Source organism: Xyrauchen texanus, chromosome 9 (genome assembly GCF_025860055.1).
Source record: "Xyrauchen texanus isolate HMW12.3.18 chromosome 9, RBS_HiC_50CHRs, whole genome shotgun sequence".
Classification (NCBI taxonomy): Eukaryota; Metazoa; Chordata; class Actinopteri; order Cypriniformes; family Catostomidae; genus Xyrauchen; species Xyrauchen texanus.
In genome coordinates this window covers 22,889,904-22,909,251 of record NC_068284.1, presented here as the reverse complement: position 1 = coordinate 22,909,251, position 19,348 = coordinate 22,889,904, and the positions used below count along the sequence as shown (strand labels likewise).

The 19,348-nt window shown below is 37.0% G+C and overlaps 1 protein-coding gene across 1 annotated transcript; it reads left to right on the top strand.

Moving 5' to 3' along the window:
* Positions 1–273: 273 nt before the first annotated feature.
* Positions 274–14,395, top strand: LOC127648914 (myosin-7-like). Its single transcript, XM_052133741.1, has 39 exons — positions 274–369; positions 488–550; positions 660–867; positions 1,476–1,619; positions 1,705–1,861; positions 1,954–1,981; positions 2,227–2,332; positions 2,432–2,524; positions 2,616–2,679; positions 2,777–2,875; positions 2,989–3,092; positions 3,195–3,333; positions 3,417–3,535; positions 3,642–3,791; positions 3,936–4,106; positions 4,206–4,515; positions 4,757–4,836; positions 5,420–5,625; positions 5,710–5,833; positions 5,916–6,052; positions 6,893–7,148; positions 7,228–7,470; positions 7,563–7,739; positions 8,138–8,283; positions 8,393–8,483; positions 8,574–8,963; positions 9,053–9,179; positions 9,266–9,384; positions 9,475–9,671; positions 10,356–10,539; positions 11,063–11,228; positions 11,496–11,620; positions 11,704–12,012; positions 12,099–12,302; positions 12,380–12,676; positions 13,198–13,302; positions 13,717–13,812; positions 13,911–14,045; positions 14,132–14,395. Exons 3-39 carry the CDS (start codon positions 667–669, stop codon positions 14,150–14,152), a joined length of 5,820 nt encoding a protein of 1,939 aa, XP_051989701.1. The 5' UTR covers positions 274–369; positions 488–550; positions 660–666; the 3' UTR covers positions 14,153–14,395.
* Positions 14,396–19,348: the final 4,953 nt, after the last annotated feature.

Sequence of the window (19,348 nt, the reverse complement as noted above, 5' to 3'; positions counted from 1 at the left end):
GTGTCCTGGACAACAATACATTTACAGATAAGGAAAAGGCCGAGATAAAATAAAACACAGATTCATTTGTAAGTGATAGGTGAAGGGCCTAAGAATCAGATATGGAGAATATGTATTCCTGTGACTCACAACAAAGATATTCAGCATTCCTGGCCATCAGCCTGAACTCTCACAATGCTACACCTCTAAGTGCCAGGACACTTAAGAATTTGCTTGTTTAGTGTGTCTGAGGGGGGCTTATAGGTCAGCTGTGTCCTTGGCCTTATAGGGTTAGGGAAATCGAGGTTATATATCCCATCTCTGCTATAGTGCAATACTGTACATCTGACGCTGTCCCTTGGAATCAGTGTGGTTTTTCCCTGTAACGGTGTAAGTTTTTTCCTAACATTCCTCACCATAGAATTTTGTGCACTGTGTTATTGCAATAATGCCATAATCTTTACATATATGTATACTGATGAAGGGTATATTGTTCTCTGTATTTTAGGTGCAATAGCAAACATCTTGAGCCTCCAACTACATCTGCTGTCTGTCAGCTATAACCTAATCGGTAAATTTTAAAGTTGCTGTACTGATCTAAAAATGTAAGCACTGTATTGGATACATGTTTTAAAAGCTGAAACTTGCTAACAGAAATTATCCATTTCTTGTTTTTAAAGAGTAACTATGGGTGATGCTGAGATGGCAGTGTTTGGGGCCGCAGCCTCTTACCTGAGGAAGTCTGGAAAAGAGCGTCTTGAGGCACAAACTAAAATTTTCGACTTAAAGAAAGAATGTTTTGTGCCAGATCCCTTGGAGGAGTTTGTTAAGGCCACCATCACAAGTCGAGAGGGTGACAAAGTCACCGTAGAGACACAGGGAGGAAAGGTCAGTGTTAAATGTTTACCTATCTTTGATGAGTATGTAAAAAACAGATAAACACCAATGCTTCTGTGAATGATTGGTCAATTACATAATTTAGATGTTTGGTATGATCCTGAATTATTTGAGGTATTTTTTAATTTTTCCACATTAGTCGCTTCTGATTTCTTTCGTCAGAATAATTCTAAATGAACAGTGCATTGAACAGATTAACAGTGTTCTAAAATGAATAATTTGTTGAACATTGTCCAACTAAGTCAACATTTCTCCAAACAAGGGTTTACATTTTTTTTTGGAAGGCTGAACCACTGTAACCGAAAACATTTAATTGAGATTAGATAATTATACATATATTATTTAAATTAATAATACATTGTTATATTAAACTGATTTAATATTAATTAAAATATTTTTGAGCATGAAAGTGTTCTATTGTGATAAGTTTTACTTGTATTAATGTATGTTTTAAAGAGACATACATTTTGAAATACATTTTATTCAAATGTAGTTTGCAGTTTGTTTTTTGATCACGAACCGCTTGCAGTTCCATCACAAACCACTTGGGCTATCTGGTCGGAAATCCCTGCTTAAAACTTTGTCTCTTATTTGTACAGACCGTCATTGTCAAAGATAGTGATATTATGCAACAGAATCCCCCCAAATTTGACAAAATTGAAGATATGGCAATGCTGACATTTCTTCACGAGCCTGCTGTGCTGTTTAACCTCAAAGAGCGTTATGCAGCATGGATGATTTATGTGAGTATACAGGACTCTCAGCTGCTTCTTCAAAACCAAACCATTTCTTTTCTTTGAGAACTCTACTAACACTTCTGTTCTACAGACCTACTCAGGGCTGTTCTGTGTCACTGTCAACCCCTACAAGGGTCTGCCTGTGTACAATCAGGAGGTAGTTACAGCCTACAGAGGCAAGAAGAGGAGTGAAGCTCCTCCACACATCTATTCCATCTCTGATAATGCTTACCAGTACTTGTTGTCAGGTAATCCTCAAAAAATAACAAAACCAAACAAAAGTTTCCGAGCACCAGAACACAAAACTGTTTTTAATTTCTGTTTTTCTGTCCTTGTACAGACCGAGAAAACCAGTCTATTCTTATTACGTAAGTGACAACAATACACACCATACACAAAATCATTATATTACAATTTACTGTTTAACTTTTAGGAGATACAGACAAAAACCGTCCTCTGTATCATTGTTTTTATGAGAGACCTTATTAAGTATATGCTTGCACTTGCACACGATTATTTAACTGAACTAGTTAACTGTTCAAGAGAGATGTTGATATGTTGTGATCACATCCTCCATTTCCCATCATAAAAAAGTTCTTATTTTTGACTTTAGTGGAGAGTCTGGTGCTGGGAAGACTGTAAACACTAAAAGAGTCATTCAGTACTTTGCCAGCATTGCAGCAAGTGGAGGGAAGAAGGACACAACCTCTCAGAACAAGGTTCTACTCTAATGAAGAGACAAATATACAGTATGTATGTCGATATAGCTTTTCATGTACAATGTTTTAAAAATATTTTTGTAATTTTACCTTTTCTAGGGAACCCTGGAGGATCAAATTATCCAGGCTAACCCTGCCTTGGAGGCTTTTGGCAATGCAAAGACCATCAGAAATGACAACTCCTCAAGATTTGTTAGTGAATGTGTGCTAAAGCAAAATTGCTGAGCATAATCAATTATTTGCTGCATGGTGAAAGATTGTTCTTCTAAATATTTTTCTTTAGGGAAAATTTATTCGAATTCACTTTGATACAAGGGGGAAACTGGCGTCTGCTGACATTGAAACATGTACACTGCCCTCTTTTTTCACAAACAATTTTAAAATATTATTTATCAATTAAAAATGTTTGCACATCAGACAGTTATTTTCTTTTGATTTGTCTAGATCTCTTGGAGAAGTCTCGTGTGACCTTTCAGTTAAAGGCTGAGAGAGACTATCACATCTTCTATCAAATCTTATCCAACAAAAGACCTGAGATCCTTGGTGAGCAAATGAAGAACCCACAGATCCTAATAAATAATACAAAATCAGTCTGTTTAGATATACAGTAATTGCATGCCATATTGTACTCACTTTCCTTGAAACTGTTTAAACAGAGATGATGCTAGTGACAGCAAACCCCTATGACTACGCATTCATCTCTCAGGGAGAGACCACAGTTGCTTCCATTGATGATGCTGAAGAGTTAATGGCAACTGATGTGAGCTTCTTCTGATTAAAACTGATAAATCCATATAACATTAATGTCAACTCATAAGGTACTCATATACCCATGACTGTAAGCAACATTTCACATTCACAGAGTGCCTTTGATATATTGGGGTTCACACAAGATGAAAAGAACTCTGTGTACAAGTTGACTGGAGCCATTATGCATTTTGGCAACATGAAGTTCAAGCAGAAGCAGCGTGAGGAACAAGCAGAAGCTGACGGAACTGAAGGTAATAAATAGAAGATTGTATCTGACCTAAAAAAAATTGCCGTATATCAGTCATGCTTTATTTGCGGAATCTTGATTTTCCAGATGCAGACAAAGCAGCATATCTCATGGGTCTGAACTCTGCTGACCTCATTAAAGGTCTGTGCCATCCAAGGGTCAAAGTAGGAAATGAGTGGGTGACCAAAGGACAGAGTGTTCAGCAGGTAAGTACACTTAATCTAACTTTAGTACTATTATTTCAAGTTGACAACAAATAATGAAAGTGAAAATCAATCAAACAAAAACATATTTATGTGCTGATATTTTCAGGTCAACTACTCTATTGGTGCCTTATCGAAATCAGTGTATGAGAAAATGTTCCTCTGGATGGTGGTGAGAATCAACCAGTCTCTGGAGACAAAGCAGCCCCGTCAATACTTCATTGGAGTATTGGATATTGCCGGCTTTGAGATCTTTGATGTAAGAACCTAATGCTTAACTTCATACAGAATTAATTAGGCATAAGCATCTCACATGTCTAATTGTGGTATATATATATATATATATATATATATATATATATATTAATAAAACTATGTTTTTACAAATACATGTTCATTTCAGTTCAACACCTTTGAGCAACTCTGCATCAACTTCACCAATGAGAAACTGCAACAGTTTTTCAACCACCACATGTTTGTGCTTGAACAAGAGGAGTATAAGAAAGAAGGAATTGAATGGGTGTTCATTGACTTTGGCATGGACTTGCAGGCCTGCATTGATCTCATTGAGAAAGTGAGTCAGCAATAATTACAATAAGCTATCTGGTATTAGTATTAAAGTATATGTGCATTTATTTGACTTCACCTCTCTTCCATATTCCTGATTCTTTAGCCCATGGGTATCATGTCCATCCTTGAAGAGGAGTGCATGTTTCCCAAAGCCAGTGATACAACCTTTAAAGCAAAGCTTTATGACAACCACCTTGGGAAGTCAAACAATTTTCAGAAACCCAGGATTGTGAAGGGCAAGCCAGAGGCTCACTTTGCCCTGGTTCACTATGCTGGTACAGTTGACTACAATATTAACAACTGGCTAGTAAAGAATAAAGACCCTCTGAATGAAACCGTGGTTGGATTGTACCAGAAGTCCTCGCTGAAGTTGATGGCTCATCTGTTTGCCAGCTATGCAAATACAGAGTCAGGTGTGTTGTAATGTCTTTTAAAAAAACTGATAAGCAGAAGTCTCACAAAACACTTCTTTTAGCTTTGAAGTACCACCTAAATGGATCAGCAGTTTGAAGCAATGTGAGTTCATATTCAATAACGTGTGAAAATCAAGCTCAATGCTCAGGTTATTTTTAGCTCTGTCATTAGGCCTTTCTGAATATTTTGTGAAGAACTAAATCTCAGTTATAATTGACTCTCAGATTGTATTATTTCCAGCCATGTCTGACAGTTCCAGTGGGAAAAAAGAAAAGAAGAAGAAAGGATCATCGTTCCAGACAGTGTCTGCACTTCACAGGGTACATTCAAAATAAGATTTTTACTCCTTGTTGAGTTTGGTTAATTAAAACACACTAACGTAAAACAATTCTTGAACATTTTTGTCACAACTTAATTTCATTGCATGCTATCAATTTCAATTTATTTATGGTGGTGTTTGTACTGGTAGTTATGTGTTTGCTGCCCCTTGGAGTAATGTGGTATTAAATTAGTATGAAAAGAATGTGGTTGTTGTGTCACCGTCATTGTGGTTTGTGTGTTTAATGTATACATGATTGCATTATAACTCATCTGCAATATGTCGTAATCTATTTCTGAGACCAAATGCTCACAGCTGGCTACACTTGCAAAAACAAAACTTTGGCAAAAAGCTGAAAATTATGTATTAAAATATAATTCATTCAAACTAATTATTTTTGTTGTAAACAAAAATTAAGTGGATGGAAAAGATTCGCTTGAACAATTAAATTTTTTGAGTGTATGTTCAAGCTTGTCTACACCAAAAGACTAACAACATCTAATAACCCTTTTTAGATTTTCTATCCTAGTGATAAAATGCTTGTGCTTGTCTTTAATAACTAGTGTGACATTGATTCCTCACAGGAGAATCTCAATAAACTTATGACAAACCTGAGATCAACACATCCACACTTTGTACGGTGCATCATTCCTAACGAGACAAAGACTCCTGGGGCGATGGAGAACCCTCTAGTCATGCACCAGCTACGCTGTAACGGTGTACTGGAAGGTATCAGGATTTGCAGAAAGGGATTCCCCAATAGAATCCTGTATGGCGATTTCAAACAGAGGTAATCTGAGCATAAGGAAAAATATGATCAGAAGTAACTGCAACACCTACTTGATTACATTTTTGTTTTTTTACTTGCATGTAGATATCGCATCTTAAACCCTGTAGCTATCCCAGATGGACAGTTCATAGACAGCAAGAAAGGAGCAGAGAAACTGCTGAGTTCTCTTGACATAGATCACCAGCAGTATAGGTTTGGGCATACCAAAGTAAGTCTTGTAAGGCTGTTTACTAAAAATATGTAAAATGCACTACCTGGAAAAAAATTTGATAACTTGATATCCTCATCAGGTATTTTTTAAGGCTGGTCTTCTAGGTCAGCTGGAAGAGATGAGAGATGAGCGTCTATCAAAAATAATCACTGGAATTCAAGCTAGATCTCGTGGTCTTCTTGCAAGAATTGAGTACCAGAAGATGGTAGAACGCAGGTAATGATAATCCCATGATGCATTAACTTTAAGCTAGAATTGTGTATTTCATCTTTATTGTTAAAGGAATAATTCACCCCAAAATGATCATCAATTACTCATCCTTGAATCATCTCAAACTCTTTCTACCATGGAACACAAAGATATGTTAATGCAGATATGATGTCTATTGTCCATAAAATGCAAGTGAATGGTTACCAAATTTTCAAGCTAATAAAAGCACATAAAGGCAGCATAAAGGTAATCTATATGACTCCACTGTATTAATCCATGTCCTTTGAAGCGATCCAATCGATTTTGGGGGGAAACAGACCAAAATCTAACACCTTTTCCACTATAAATCTTAACATCAGAAGTCTTCATGATTTCAATCTTGATTTCACTTCCTAGCACCATCTACTATCCAAGCCCTAGGAAGTGTAATTGAGCTTGAAATCATGATTGTGTCTAGAGACATCAAATGCCAAATGTAGAGTGATTTTCTTTTAACATTTTGATCTGTTCTCACCCAAAACCGATCAGAAGACATGGATTAATCCACTTGAGTTTTATGGATAACCTTTATGCTCCTTTATAGATTACCTTTATGCTGCCTTTATGTCCTTTTTGGAGCTTGAAAGTTTAGTCACCATTTACTTGCATTGTTTGGACAAAGAGGTATCAAATCTTCATGAATAAATCTTGTGTCTTGTGAAAATATGTTTGTGTTCCACAGAAGATAGTCATACGAGTTTGAGACTTCATAAGGGTGAGCAAATGATGAGAGAATTATAATTTTAGGGTGAATTATTAGTTTTTATTTACATATCTAAATGTCATTATTCTCCCCTTACAAAAAAGGGATGCCTTGCTTGTGATTCAGTGGAATGTGCGTGCATTCATGGGTGTCAAGAATTGGCCCTGGATGAAACTCTTCTTTAAAATCAAACCATTACTGAGATCTGCTGAATCAGAGAAGGAAATGGCCAATATGAAAGATGAGTTCTTAAAACTCAAGGAAGCTTTTGCTAAGTCCGAGGCTCGTAAAAAAGAACTTGAGGAGAAAATGGTGACTCTTCTTCAAGAAAAGAATGACCTCCAACTTCAAGTGCAATCGGTATGTTTACAAATGTTAGAAATACAAGAATGTAACAGTTATGTATGTGCTTTTGAGAATATGTTTTCAATGCAAACAGGAACAAGATAATCTGTGTGATGCTGAAGAGAGGTGTGAAGGTCTGATTAAAAATAAGATTCACATGGAGGCTAAAATCAAAGAGTTCACTGAGCGACTTGATGATGAGGAGGAGATGAATGCAGAACTGACAGCTAAGAAGAGAAAGCTGGAGGATGAGTGTTCTGAGCTGAAGAAGGATATTGATGATCTGGAGCTGACTCTGGCTAAAGTGGAGAAAGAGAAGCATGCTACTGAGAACAAGGTTCATTCATGCATACGGCAGTGAATTATAAAAAGGTAATGTACATCTCTCAATATTAAAAAGTTTGCTTAACATTAGATGAATGCACACAGGTGAAGAACCTGACAGAGGAAATGGCAGCCTTGGATGATATCATTGCCAAGCTGACAAAAGAGAAAAAGGCCCTGCAAGAAGCTCATCAGCAGACACTGGACGACCTGCAGAGTGAGGAGGACAAAGTCAACACCCTCACCAAGGCGAAAGCAAAGCTAGAACAGCAAGTGGATGATGTAAGTAAGCCAAAATGAGCAAAAACATACAAAAAACAACAACAATTTTTTGTTGTTGTTATTATGAGTAGATATTTTTGCAACCTGGTCTCATAGAATCCTGTTAATATAAAATATGAAACATTATATCCGTTCATAAACACATATTTTTCACCCTGTACCAAATCTAATGCTATCTAATGACATCAAAACAATTTTACTAGAAGCGCTTGTACACGAGTAAGCAACTTGAAAGGTGATACATTTGAAAGTTTGCATTACATAAACAATTACATTAACAAGCTTGTTCAAGCATGATCAAATTACAAAATTTTCGTAGTTTTTGTTTTAATGGTTGTGAATAAAAAAAGAATGTTGTTTCCTGCTCCAAAAAATATTTTACTGGTTAACTCTGTTAGCTGGAGGGATCTCTAGAGCAAGAAAAGAAGATCCGTATGGACCTAGAAAGAGCTAAGAGAAAACTTGAGGGAGATTTAAAGTTAACCCAAGAGAGCGTAATGGACTTAGAGAATGACAAGCAACAACTGGAGGAACGACTTAAGAAGTAAGAGCAAAACAAAAATATGTATAAACTGCTTAGTTGGTTTACTATTAAGTTCTAAATGGTTGAATTTCCTAACCTAAGACAATAAAGTCCATAATTTCTTTTTCAGAAAAGACTTTGAAATCACTCAGCTCAACAGTAAAATTGAAGATGAACAGAACATAATTATACAACTGCAAAAGAAACTAAAGGAGCTACAGGTAATTCATATGGCCAACCTAATAAACTGTTCTGCTTATAAATGCAATGCATATTTTTGAGAGAAAAATGTAAGTTCCGATTTGTTCTAGGCTCGTGTTGAAGAGCTGGTGGAAGAGCTTGAGGCAGAAAGAGCTGCCAGAGCAAAGGTGGAGAAACAAAGAGCAGATTTAGCTAGAGAGCTGGAGGAGATCAGTGAGAGACTGGAGGAGGCTGGAGGAGCTACAGCTGTTCAAATTGAGATGAACAAGAAACGGGAGGCTGAGTTTCAGAAACTTCGCAGAGACCTTGAAGAGGCCACTCTGCAGCATGAAGCCACTGCTGCCACACTAAGGAAGAAACAGGCAGACAGTGTGGCTGAACTGGGAGAGCAAATAGACAATCTGCAGAGAGTCAAGCAAAAACTGGAAAAAGAGAAGAGTGAATATAGGCTGGAGCTGGATGATGTGGTCTCCAGCATGGAACATATTGTCAAGTCCAAGGTGAGTTGACTTGCTAGCAAGATTTGATGCAGCCATAAAACACTTGAAATACAATCTACTATAAATGAATGCAATATTTACTCTTATAGACTAATATAGAGAAAGTTAACAGGACTCTTGAAGATCAAATGAATGAATACCGCAACAAGTATGAGGAAAACCAAAGGGCCCTCAATGACTTTACAACCCAGAAAGCAAAGCTTCAGGCAGATAATGGTAAATCAACAATTTGGTTGATTGAAAAGGTGGTGACAATTTTATGACAACAAAATGTTATCCTCCTTTTTATTTCAATCCATTAGATGACTTTGCAAGACAATTAGAAGAAAAGGAATCATTAATCTCTCAGCTGTCAAGGGGTAAGAGCTTCTTCAGTCAACAACTCGAGGACCTGAAAAGGCAGCTAGATGAGGAAATGAAGGTAATTCATTGTTCAATTCTCCTATATTTATACAGAACATACTTTTAAGCAATTCAAGATCTTAAAAGTAATCAAACAATCTTTTCCCAGGCAAAGAATGCCCTTGCCCATGCACTGCAGTCTGCCCGTCATGACACCGATCTGCTCCGAGAGCAGTATGAGGAGGAGCAGGAAGCCAAAGCAGAGCTCCAGCGTAGCATGTCCAAAGCCAATTCTGAGGTGGCTCAGTGGAGAACCAAGTATGAAACTGATGCCATCCAGAGAACTGAAGAACTGGAGGAAGCCAAGTAAGACATGAGACCTACAAAGGGCATGTATGTATATAATCTTTGACATACCGGTACTCTTTTCTCTAAATTAGAAAACAACAAAATTAACTGCATACTTGTAAGTACACACAGGAGCTTTACACTTCTTTCACATTAGTTATAGTCATCAACAAAGCAACATATCGCAACTAGAGGCCAGTGCTACTTTTCTCAGAGTCAAACCTACAAATTACCCCAAAGGACCCATCATCAGCCTAGCCCACATATGTTTCTTGATACTTTGGTTTGAACTGTCAGTATAGGTTCGGACTAATGTATTTTTTCACTCTGCTAGCTTTTTGTCTGTTTTAAATACATTTTATATTTTAGAGTTTACTAGCCTTTAAGAATTTCAAAAGAAGTTTAAAGGGATAGTTCAACCAAAAACTAAAATTCTGACAACATTCTGTCACTCATGTTGTGCCAAACCCTTTTTTTGTGGAACATAAAATAGAATGTTAGGCAGAATGACAGCCTCAGTCAAAATTCACTTTCTTTGATGGAGAAAAGATGCAATGAAAGGGACTGGAGAGTGAAACTAACACACTGCCTAACATCTCCTTTGTGTTCCACAGAAATGTCATAGGGTGTTGGAGCAACATGTACATTACGACATAATTTGAAATGTTTGGATGAACTCTATCTTTAATTCTATCCATTCAGAAAGAAACTGACTCAACGTTTGCAGGAGGCTGAAGAGGCCGTTGAAGCAGTAAATGCTAAATGTTCTTCTCTTGAAAAGACTAAACACAGACTTCAGAATGAAATTGAAGATTTGATGGTGGATGTGGAGAGATCCAACACAGCTGCTGCAGCTTTAGACAAGAAGCAAAGAAACTTTGATAAGGTAGTATATATGTGACAGTAGAAGATTGTTTGGCAACTTTGTTAGCCAATACATATATAAATATACTGTATATAATATCATACTTGAGCTACACTGTATGGCCAAAAATATGTGGACACCCCCTTTTAAAAAACAAGTTTAGCTAACAGGTGCATAAAAGCAGCCATTCAATCTTCTTGGACACATATTTTCAGCAGTTTGTGAAGGACACTTTTCTGTTCCTGCTTGAAATGACTGGCCTGCACAAAGCTCTCACCTGAACCCCACTGTACACTTGAAACACATTTCAAGCCCAATCGCCTTACCAGAAGAGTGAAAGCTCTTATAGCTGCTAAGAGAGAACCAACTCCCTATTAATGCCCATTACTTTGAAATTAAACATTAAACATGCACAGATAGGTGCGGTGGTCGGGTGTCTACATACTTATGGCAATGTAGTGTAAACAAGCCATTTTTTCACAAACAGCCCAGTAGAAATGTATTTAAGTCGACATTAATTATCAAACTGTAATTTTATTTTCAGGTTTTGTCTGAGTGGAAGCAAAAGTATGAGGAGTCTCAGTGTGAACTGGAGAGCTCTCAGAAGGAGGCCAGATCTCTTGGCACAGAACTTTTCAAGCTCAAGAACTCTTATGAGGAATCATTGGATCATCTTGAGACCCTCAGTAGAGAGAACAAGATTCTGCAAGGTTTCATTGTTTTCTTTTTACACACTCGCACATAGTAACAAAAAACAGTCATGTCACAGTCGAAATCACTGAGATAAAATGTTTTCCCAATTCGGATGATGTGCACATTAACTGAAGCTCCTAACCCATATCTGCATGATTTTAAGCAATGCCAAATTATTGGCTGATTAGATAATTGCATGAAAAAGCAGTTGTACAGATGTTCCTAATAAAGTTCTCAGTGAGTGTATATGGATAACCCAAAACTTTGTGTTATTATTTAATTAGAGGAGATCTCTGATCTGACTGAACAGCTTGGAGAGGGTGGAAAGACAATCCATGAGTTGGAGAAGGTCCGTAAGCAGCTGGAACAAGGAAAGGCTGAGATACAAGCTGCATTGGAGGAAGCAGAGGTAGGAAGCTGGCTACCTTGTTGGAGCTGATTATTTAAAAGAAATGCTTTGATTAAATGTTTAAGCTAATTCTCTGTTTACAGGGTTCTTTGGAGCATGAGGAGGGTAAAATACTGAGGGCCCAGCTAGAATTTAACCAAATAAAGGCTGACATTGAGCGCAAGCTGACTGAGAAAGATGAGGAAATGGAGCAGTCAAAGAGGAACATGCAAAGGAACATAGATACCTTGCATAGTGCTTTGGAGTCTGAAACTCGAAGCAGGAATGAGGCTTTCAGGATAAAGAAGAAAATGGAAGGAGATCTGAATGAAATGGAGATCCAGCTGAGCCAGGCTAACAGACAGGCAGCCGAAGCTCAGAAACAACTTAAGTCTGTCCAGGCCCATCTGAAAGTAATAAAATATGTGACTATTTTATAGACAGACATGTTGTATCTTCACAATATAACCCTGGCTTCCCTTAATGAAAAATGTTGTAGGACTCCCAACTTCAGCTGGACGACTCCCTTCGAAGCAATGATGATCTAAAAGAGAACATTGCCATTGTAGAGAGACGTAATGCCTTGCTTCAGGCAGAACTGGAGGAGATTAGAGCTGTTCTGGAACAAACAGAGCGAGGCCGCAAACTTGCTGAACAAGAGCTGTTGGATGTAACAGAAAGAGTACAGCTTCTGCATTCTCAGGTGAGGCATGAAAATTGTTTAGCCGCTCCATTAAAAAAGGATAATTCTAACAATAAATGATAAAATCTATCCTACAGAACACTAGCCTCCTGAACCAGAAGAAGAAGCTGGAGGCTGATGCATCCCAGCTTCAGAGTGAAGTGGAAGAGGCAGTGCAAGAATGCAGGAATGCAGAGGAAAAGGCCAAAAAGGCCATCACTGATGCTGCCATGATGGCAGAGGAGTTGAAGAAGGAGCAGGATACCAGTGCTCACCTGGAGCGTATGAAGAAGAACATGGAGCAGACCATTAAGGACCTGCAACACCGCCTGGATGAAGCAGAACAAATTGCAATGAAGGGAGGGAAAAAACAAGTTCAAAAGCTTGAGACTAGGGTAAGTTTACTTGAACCATGTTTACAAAGGGAATTAATAGAGCTGTTCAGGTTGTGGTCCAATACCCAGAAGAGTATTAGCATTTTCCAGCCATGATTTCCCTCTGTATTATCCTATGGGTTTTTATAATGTCTGTGGTAAGCATTTCTTGAAGATTCTTGGATGCTTTGCTCTACAAATTTACACACATTCATACCTCAAAAGTGAATTTGGAAGCTGTCGTGTCTTTTAAAAAAGTATGTTTTAAAACCAGGCAGCTTCAAAAATCACATTTATGGTTTGACTGTGTGTAATTTATCTTTTAGAACAAAACAACAAGTAAGGTTTACCACAGACCTAATTTTACTCATAAATTAAGAAGAAGAAAAAACACCAGAGGAAATTCCAGAGGGAACCCTTGGCAAATTGGCCTTCCTGGTTCACCTACAATTTGATGTCACTGCTGAATAGCTCTATTGAGTCCTCTGCTTTAATGCACAGAAAAGGCAATGATTAATGTACTTCCACTGAATCACTCCTAGGTAAGAGAGCTGGAATGTGAAGTTGAGGTTGAACAGAAGAGAAGCAGTGAATCTGTGAAAGGAATCCTCAAATATGAACGACGCATCAAGGAACTTACATATCAGGTGGGATTACAATCTGAATTACAATCCACGGAAACCTGGAATTTTTTAAATAGTGTTTTCCTGGAAAAGTCATGTAAATTAATACAATCTTAAAAGTCATGGACATTTCTACATTGAATATAATATTTTTGAGTTTTGCTTTGCTTTAAAATATTTCATCAGCTAGATACTGCTCTTGTGTATCATACATTTGTTTACAGGCCAATGGTTTGAATCAAATCAATTAAAAAAATTCTATATCAGTAATCATAAATTACTAGAAAGGTCATAGAATAATGGAAAATTATTATTATAATTTTCTTTTCAAAAAGGGTGGGAGTCCTGTTACAATTTTATGGGGAAATAAAAAAATGTCTGAAAATGACCAGAATGAATCATGAACACAGAATTAATGTTTAGATGTATGAACCCTAGACTGAAGAGGACCGTAAAAACATTGCCCGTCTTCAGGATTTGGTCGACAAGCTGCAATTAAAAGTCAAAGCTTACAAAAGAGCTGCAGATGAGGCTGTAAGTGAACTTAATGTTCATAAGTAATTAAGTCACAATGGAGGGTTTTGTCGAAAGCATACTGATGTCTTTTGTGTCGTGTTTGCCCCTTGTAATAGGAAGAACAGGCAAACACTCATCTTAGCAAATTCCGCAAACTGCAACATGAACTAGATGAGGCAGAGGAAAGGGCTGATATTGCAGAAACTCAAGTGAACAAACTACGTTCCAAAAGTCGTGATATGGGGCCAAAGGTATAGTGGGCACATTTATAATTCAATCATTTAAATGTTAAAAGCCTAACTAAATGTTTTGTCTTATTCACATTTTTCTCTTACAGAAAGGGTTTGACGAAGAGTGAAGTTGACATCCCTTGTTCTTGCTTTACAGCATTGCATATTCTCTTTACACTTTTGGGTTCCCTCACCAACATGAAATAAAATCACTTTGCATCTAGTCTACTGTCTTGTGAGTTTCATAGCGACTGCTGTTAATTTTACTTGGTCCAATCTATGTAATGTCATATAGGCTACTGGTAGTAGGCAGTGCTATTAGGTATACCTAACTAAATGCTCTCCTGAGAATTAAAGTTCACTAAAAAATGTTCATTCTGTCATCATTTACTCTCACTCAGTTGTTCCAAATCTGTATCCCTTTCTTTCTTCTGTAAAATACAAAAGCAGACATTAGGCACAATGACAATCTCAGTCACAATTTACTTTTATTATCAATGAATGGTCAAAGATGGGACTTGCTATGTTGAATAATGCCATAAGGGTTGCATAACCCAGTAGTAGAACATGAATGTACAAAGATCAGCTTTGCTTTGTGGCAAAGATGAAAAAGGTTCAAAAACATGAAAATAAGCAGTTCTTATCTGCCTAAAATCTATTTTTGTGTTTAACAGAAAAAAGTCATACAGGTTTAAAACAACATGAGGTCAGAATTGTTATTGTTGGGTGAACAACACCTTTAAATTAGAATTTCACAGCAATGAGGTCTACATCTATTTGTTGTATTATTAATTTGAAGTATTAGCCCTATACAGTTACAAAAATAAGCATCAAAATAAACATTTGAATCACATTGAATTTTCCTGTATATTAAAATATACAGTGTCCCTTCAGCATGAACAGCTTCTCAGGCTCTTTCGGCTAGCAGTTGTTAGCTGTGCCTCAAACATAGTGTAGAAGAAGTAAGGAATAATTGACGACGGGCCGTTGAATTATTAGAAAAATAATGCACACCCGGGGTGGTAATGCGGTCACGACACGAAGCGGAGTGGCCGTTACACCTCGGTGTGCATTATTTTTCTAATAATTCAACGGCCCGGAGTCAATTATTCGCTTTATACTACAGTTACCACACCTCGAAACATTGTTCAGATGATGTGATTCTAGACGTTTGTCAAGTTTTTGTCATTAAAACGCTCTTGTATGTAGAACTAATTTCTTACGCATCTAATCCCATGCCTCCGTTGCTAATTCCAAAACGTCATTTTAGAGTTAGTAACGGAGGTTTGAGCCACTGACAGCAGACTAATGCAGTTATTAGTGTAGTTATTAGAGAGACAGAGGTTGCAATAATGAGACAGAAAATCATGTGCGTCATATTATTTTATTTATTTATTAATTCATACGTTATAATTCATTCGTTAATTCGAACGAATTTATTTATTAAAATTAAACTGCACGTTTCCATTGATGGTGAAGTCAGACATCGAAAATGGCAGATCAAGCGCATTGGGCTGACAGAATTCAAATCATCCAACGACGTATTGGGCTGCTGTGTCTGGTGACAAATCCTCTTGAAGTTGAAGTGGATTTGTCGCTGTCACTTCTTGTTATGAATTGTATCCTATTTTCCGTTATTACAGTTGACTACGCGAAGTGATATGGAACTGTAATGCGGTCAAGACCTGCCTGGAACTACTTTAGCCGTGCGTTTCCCTGAAAATAATTGCACACCTTAGAACGTTCTCAACCAATCAGAATCAAGCATTCAACAGCCCTGTAGTATAAGCGTACATAATAAATCCCTACCTCAGGGTTAAAATATACGTTTTTCAATCTGTTTGGATGAGAGATATAATTTTATGAAATTCTCTCAACATAAAAAAGCAATGCAACATATTTTTTATAAGTCATTTGTTGTAATCTTTATTGTAAACAGTAATTTGTATAAATGTAATGTAGCCTACTAAGCAACAGTTCAGTGCACTTGGTAAACTAGAAAGCAGAATGGATCAGGAGGATTTTATCTGTCGGACCAAGAAGAGCTGATGTCCAAAATGGTGGCACAAAAACAAAGCCTTTGGTTCTCGAAATGGATTGGTCAGAAGGGGAAAGCCTCATTGTCAATGAATTACTCAAAAGCATTATGCATAATCACTGACAGCTGCATTGATACGATACTGCCACGTGCCAGATCTATGTGCTTAAATATGTTCCACGTCCAAACTTAATGAAATGGACATATAGACAAATCCTGACGGAACAACTACAATACAAGCAAGAGCTTTTATGCTGTAAAATAATGAACATCAGATAAAAAAAACTAAATATGATATATTAAAAGATCATTATTAGACTTAGTATTTGTAACATACATGTTATAGATATCAAACCTATAAAGAGATGTAATGATTTATAGATGGAAACAGATGGTCAGATTTAATTGTCAGATAAACATTTAAATAAAAGTATAATGACAGGGTTAGTTTTGGACATATACATAAATTGTGATGTGAGTAGTTACAATATTATGTACAAGGCTACTGTTTTAAACAAACACTTTATATCTGTCACAATTAATTTACAAATCCTGTCATTGTTTTAAAATGTTTTCATTTATATTGGTGTCAATAAAAGTTAAACTGGGTCCTACCTTCAAATGCTGTCCAGGGGCAACTCACCTCAGGTCTCGCTCAGGCCTCAGTCTCAATCTCTGCCTTAGTGATTAGGAAAGCCATGCACCACAGGGAGTCCCGGGTGAGAGAGCAACTGTACACTATTGAGGAATCTACAAATCTTATGCTGAAATCTTAAGGATTCATATGACTTTTCTAAATTTGGCTAATTCATATGATATGGTACGACTTTCACTACAGCCAATCACATCGCTGTACATAGTTTCCATCTAATACGCGACAATTACTTGCATACACAACAGCTTTCTTTCATGTTTACACACTCTAATGATTGGTTAGGTTTAGATAAGGGTTTTAGGTAAAGGCATAATATTAATAAGCATGTCCTTAACGCCTCATGTGTGAAACTTATACTTACTTATGCATTAGATATCTGGGCATTTGCACGTGATGAAATCGTACAAATTTATAACAACTAACTCACACGAAATCATACAAATTTGCCAACTCGTAAAATACGCACAGATTTTTATAAGAATGGGTTGTGAGGAATTTGAGCTATCATTACACAAGGGCCCATCATTTATGTTGATCATACCCGTCACTGCTGCATTACCAACACTTGTACACATAAATCTTGGGGAAGACAGCAAAGAGCCGTATCTCCTTAGAAATACTTTTTGACATTTTACATACATAAAAAATATTAAATATACATGCAAATGCAATTATTTTACATTATATTATAAAAATGGCTACAACACAGCTAGGGGAGAAATTAATTCAATTTATTTGCATAGCTCTTTTAATGATACAAATTGTTCCAAAGCAGCTTTACAAAGAATAGTGCAAACCCCCCAGTCGGCAAGTCAAAGGCGACAGAGGCATGACAAAACTCCTAAAGATGATGAGGAAAAAACCTTGGGAGGAACCAAGGCTCAGCATCTTAGTTACTTAATTATATGCTTATGTTACATGGAATTAAACATTGGCTACAACATAGCTATAAATGAATGCTAAAGAAAATAACTGTGAGTCAGAGTGGTGTTCCTAGTGTTAAGTGCTGCTCTGACTTTTGCAAACTTGAGAGGGCATCGTTATCTTTATTGAGTCTTTAGCAATGGCTTGGCATTTCTCACGTACTTTTGCACTTTGATGCCAGTCATCGTTTAAAAGATGTGGCCTGCTGTCAGAATAGAAACAGTCTTATCACTTGTCATGGGCTCTTAACTCCCTGTTTATCTTTTGACCTTTCCTGTGTGTGGTAATTATCAAGGGTACTCACCTTTTAATGTTTCTTCTGCTATTTGTATATATTACATTCTGCAACTAGCAGGTCTCATTTGTAAATATTCAAACAAATGGAAAAAGCTACACATAACAAAGAAAACACATAGCAAGCAGTCCAAAAAATATGAACTAATTGTTATGATACACTTTGTGTCAGTTCACTAAAACTATCACTGCACTACATTTAAATGCAAAGAAAATGTTTAGGTTTTTATTTTATTGTATTTATTTTTTGGGGGTTTGTGTGTATTTGGATTCGTACAGCATTTTATTCAACGGCTATCCAGTATATATATATCTTTACTCATTGGGCCTAGGGATTAGTGCCTCTTTCATCAGACACACTTGAAAAACATTCCAAAGACAAATGGACATATCAGTAGATTAAATATGAGTCCATTTTTTTTTTTAAATATGAGGAATGGCCAGGTCATAGACTATAGCTGATCCCAGAGAGAGTCATAAACTCTATCCAAAAGCTCACAGTATGTTATGGTCTCACTCCTCATTCAGTGAGATCCACTCCACAGGAATGTCACAGGGTTATCTTTGCCCTTAAAGAAACTATAGGTTGTCAACAACATGGGTTGTGGGTGAGACACTTGCTGGCTGGGAGATGATAAAGAAGGATGGGGCGTTAATAACCATAGTCTACATTCATCCTCACCCAGGGGACAGCTCTGGTTCTCTATTTACATTTTTATTATTATCATCATTACCTTCTTTAACTGAATCTGAGGTATGGCACCTGTGACAGACCATTGTGTCTGTTGTTCGACACTTGCCGCCTGCTTAATCTCGCAGACTAACATGCTTTATATAGATACAGACTCAGAGGGGATCTGATTTAGTTTTTTGTCTCTGCAAAGACTGGACTATGATGACACAAAAAAAACATAATGTTGCATATTAACCCCACTTAAGCCCTATGGGTAATTGAGAGCCCACACGGCATGCAGTTCAAACATATCACTTTACTGAAATCTGATACCTTCTCCTGAGTTTTCTGAACAATGCCAGATGACAAATATAGAATTACATCTAAACTCTGTTAAGACATCTAGAATTTGAATGCCTTTGTTACCCAGTTAAATCTCATGTGGCACTAGAGTAATGCCCTGATGGCTTACCACAAGAACACAAACATGGAATTTTCCATAAATATCCTTTGTTCCTTTGTTCCAAGTTGTTGACTGACTACTATTCAGCTCTGGTGCCTATTCTTTAATGTAAACTTTCATACAGCTTCATGGATCTAAAAACTGAGAACAGTTTTGTTGCCTTTCTGTCTTTAATCCTTCACATTTCATTTAAGTACAATCCACTTACCTCTGTTAACTGACTGAACTAAATTAGTGCTCCCCTATCAGACAATGCCTAATATGGAACACTAACAAA

What these genes read in the sequence shown, in the direction of transcription:
- LOC127648914 (XM_052133741.1), top strand. Translation starts at nt 667, where the DNA reads ATGGGTGATGCTGAGATGGCAGTGTTTGGGGCCGCAGCCTCTTACCTG. An exon ending in ATGCAGCATGGATGATTTAT is followed by an intron (nt 1,620 to 1,704) that starts GTGAGTATACAG and finishes TCTGTTCTACAG; the next exon opens with ACCTACTCAGGGCTGTTCTG. An exon ending in AGCTAGATGAGGAAATGAAG is followed by an intron (nt 9,385 to 9,474) that starts GTAATTCATTGT and finishes ATCTTTTCCCAG; the next exon opens with GCAAAGAATGCCCTTGCCCA.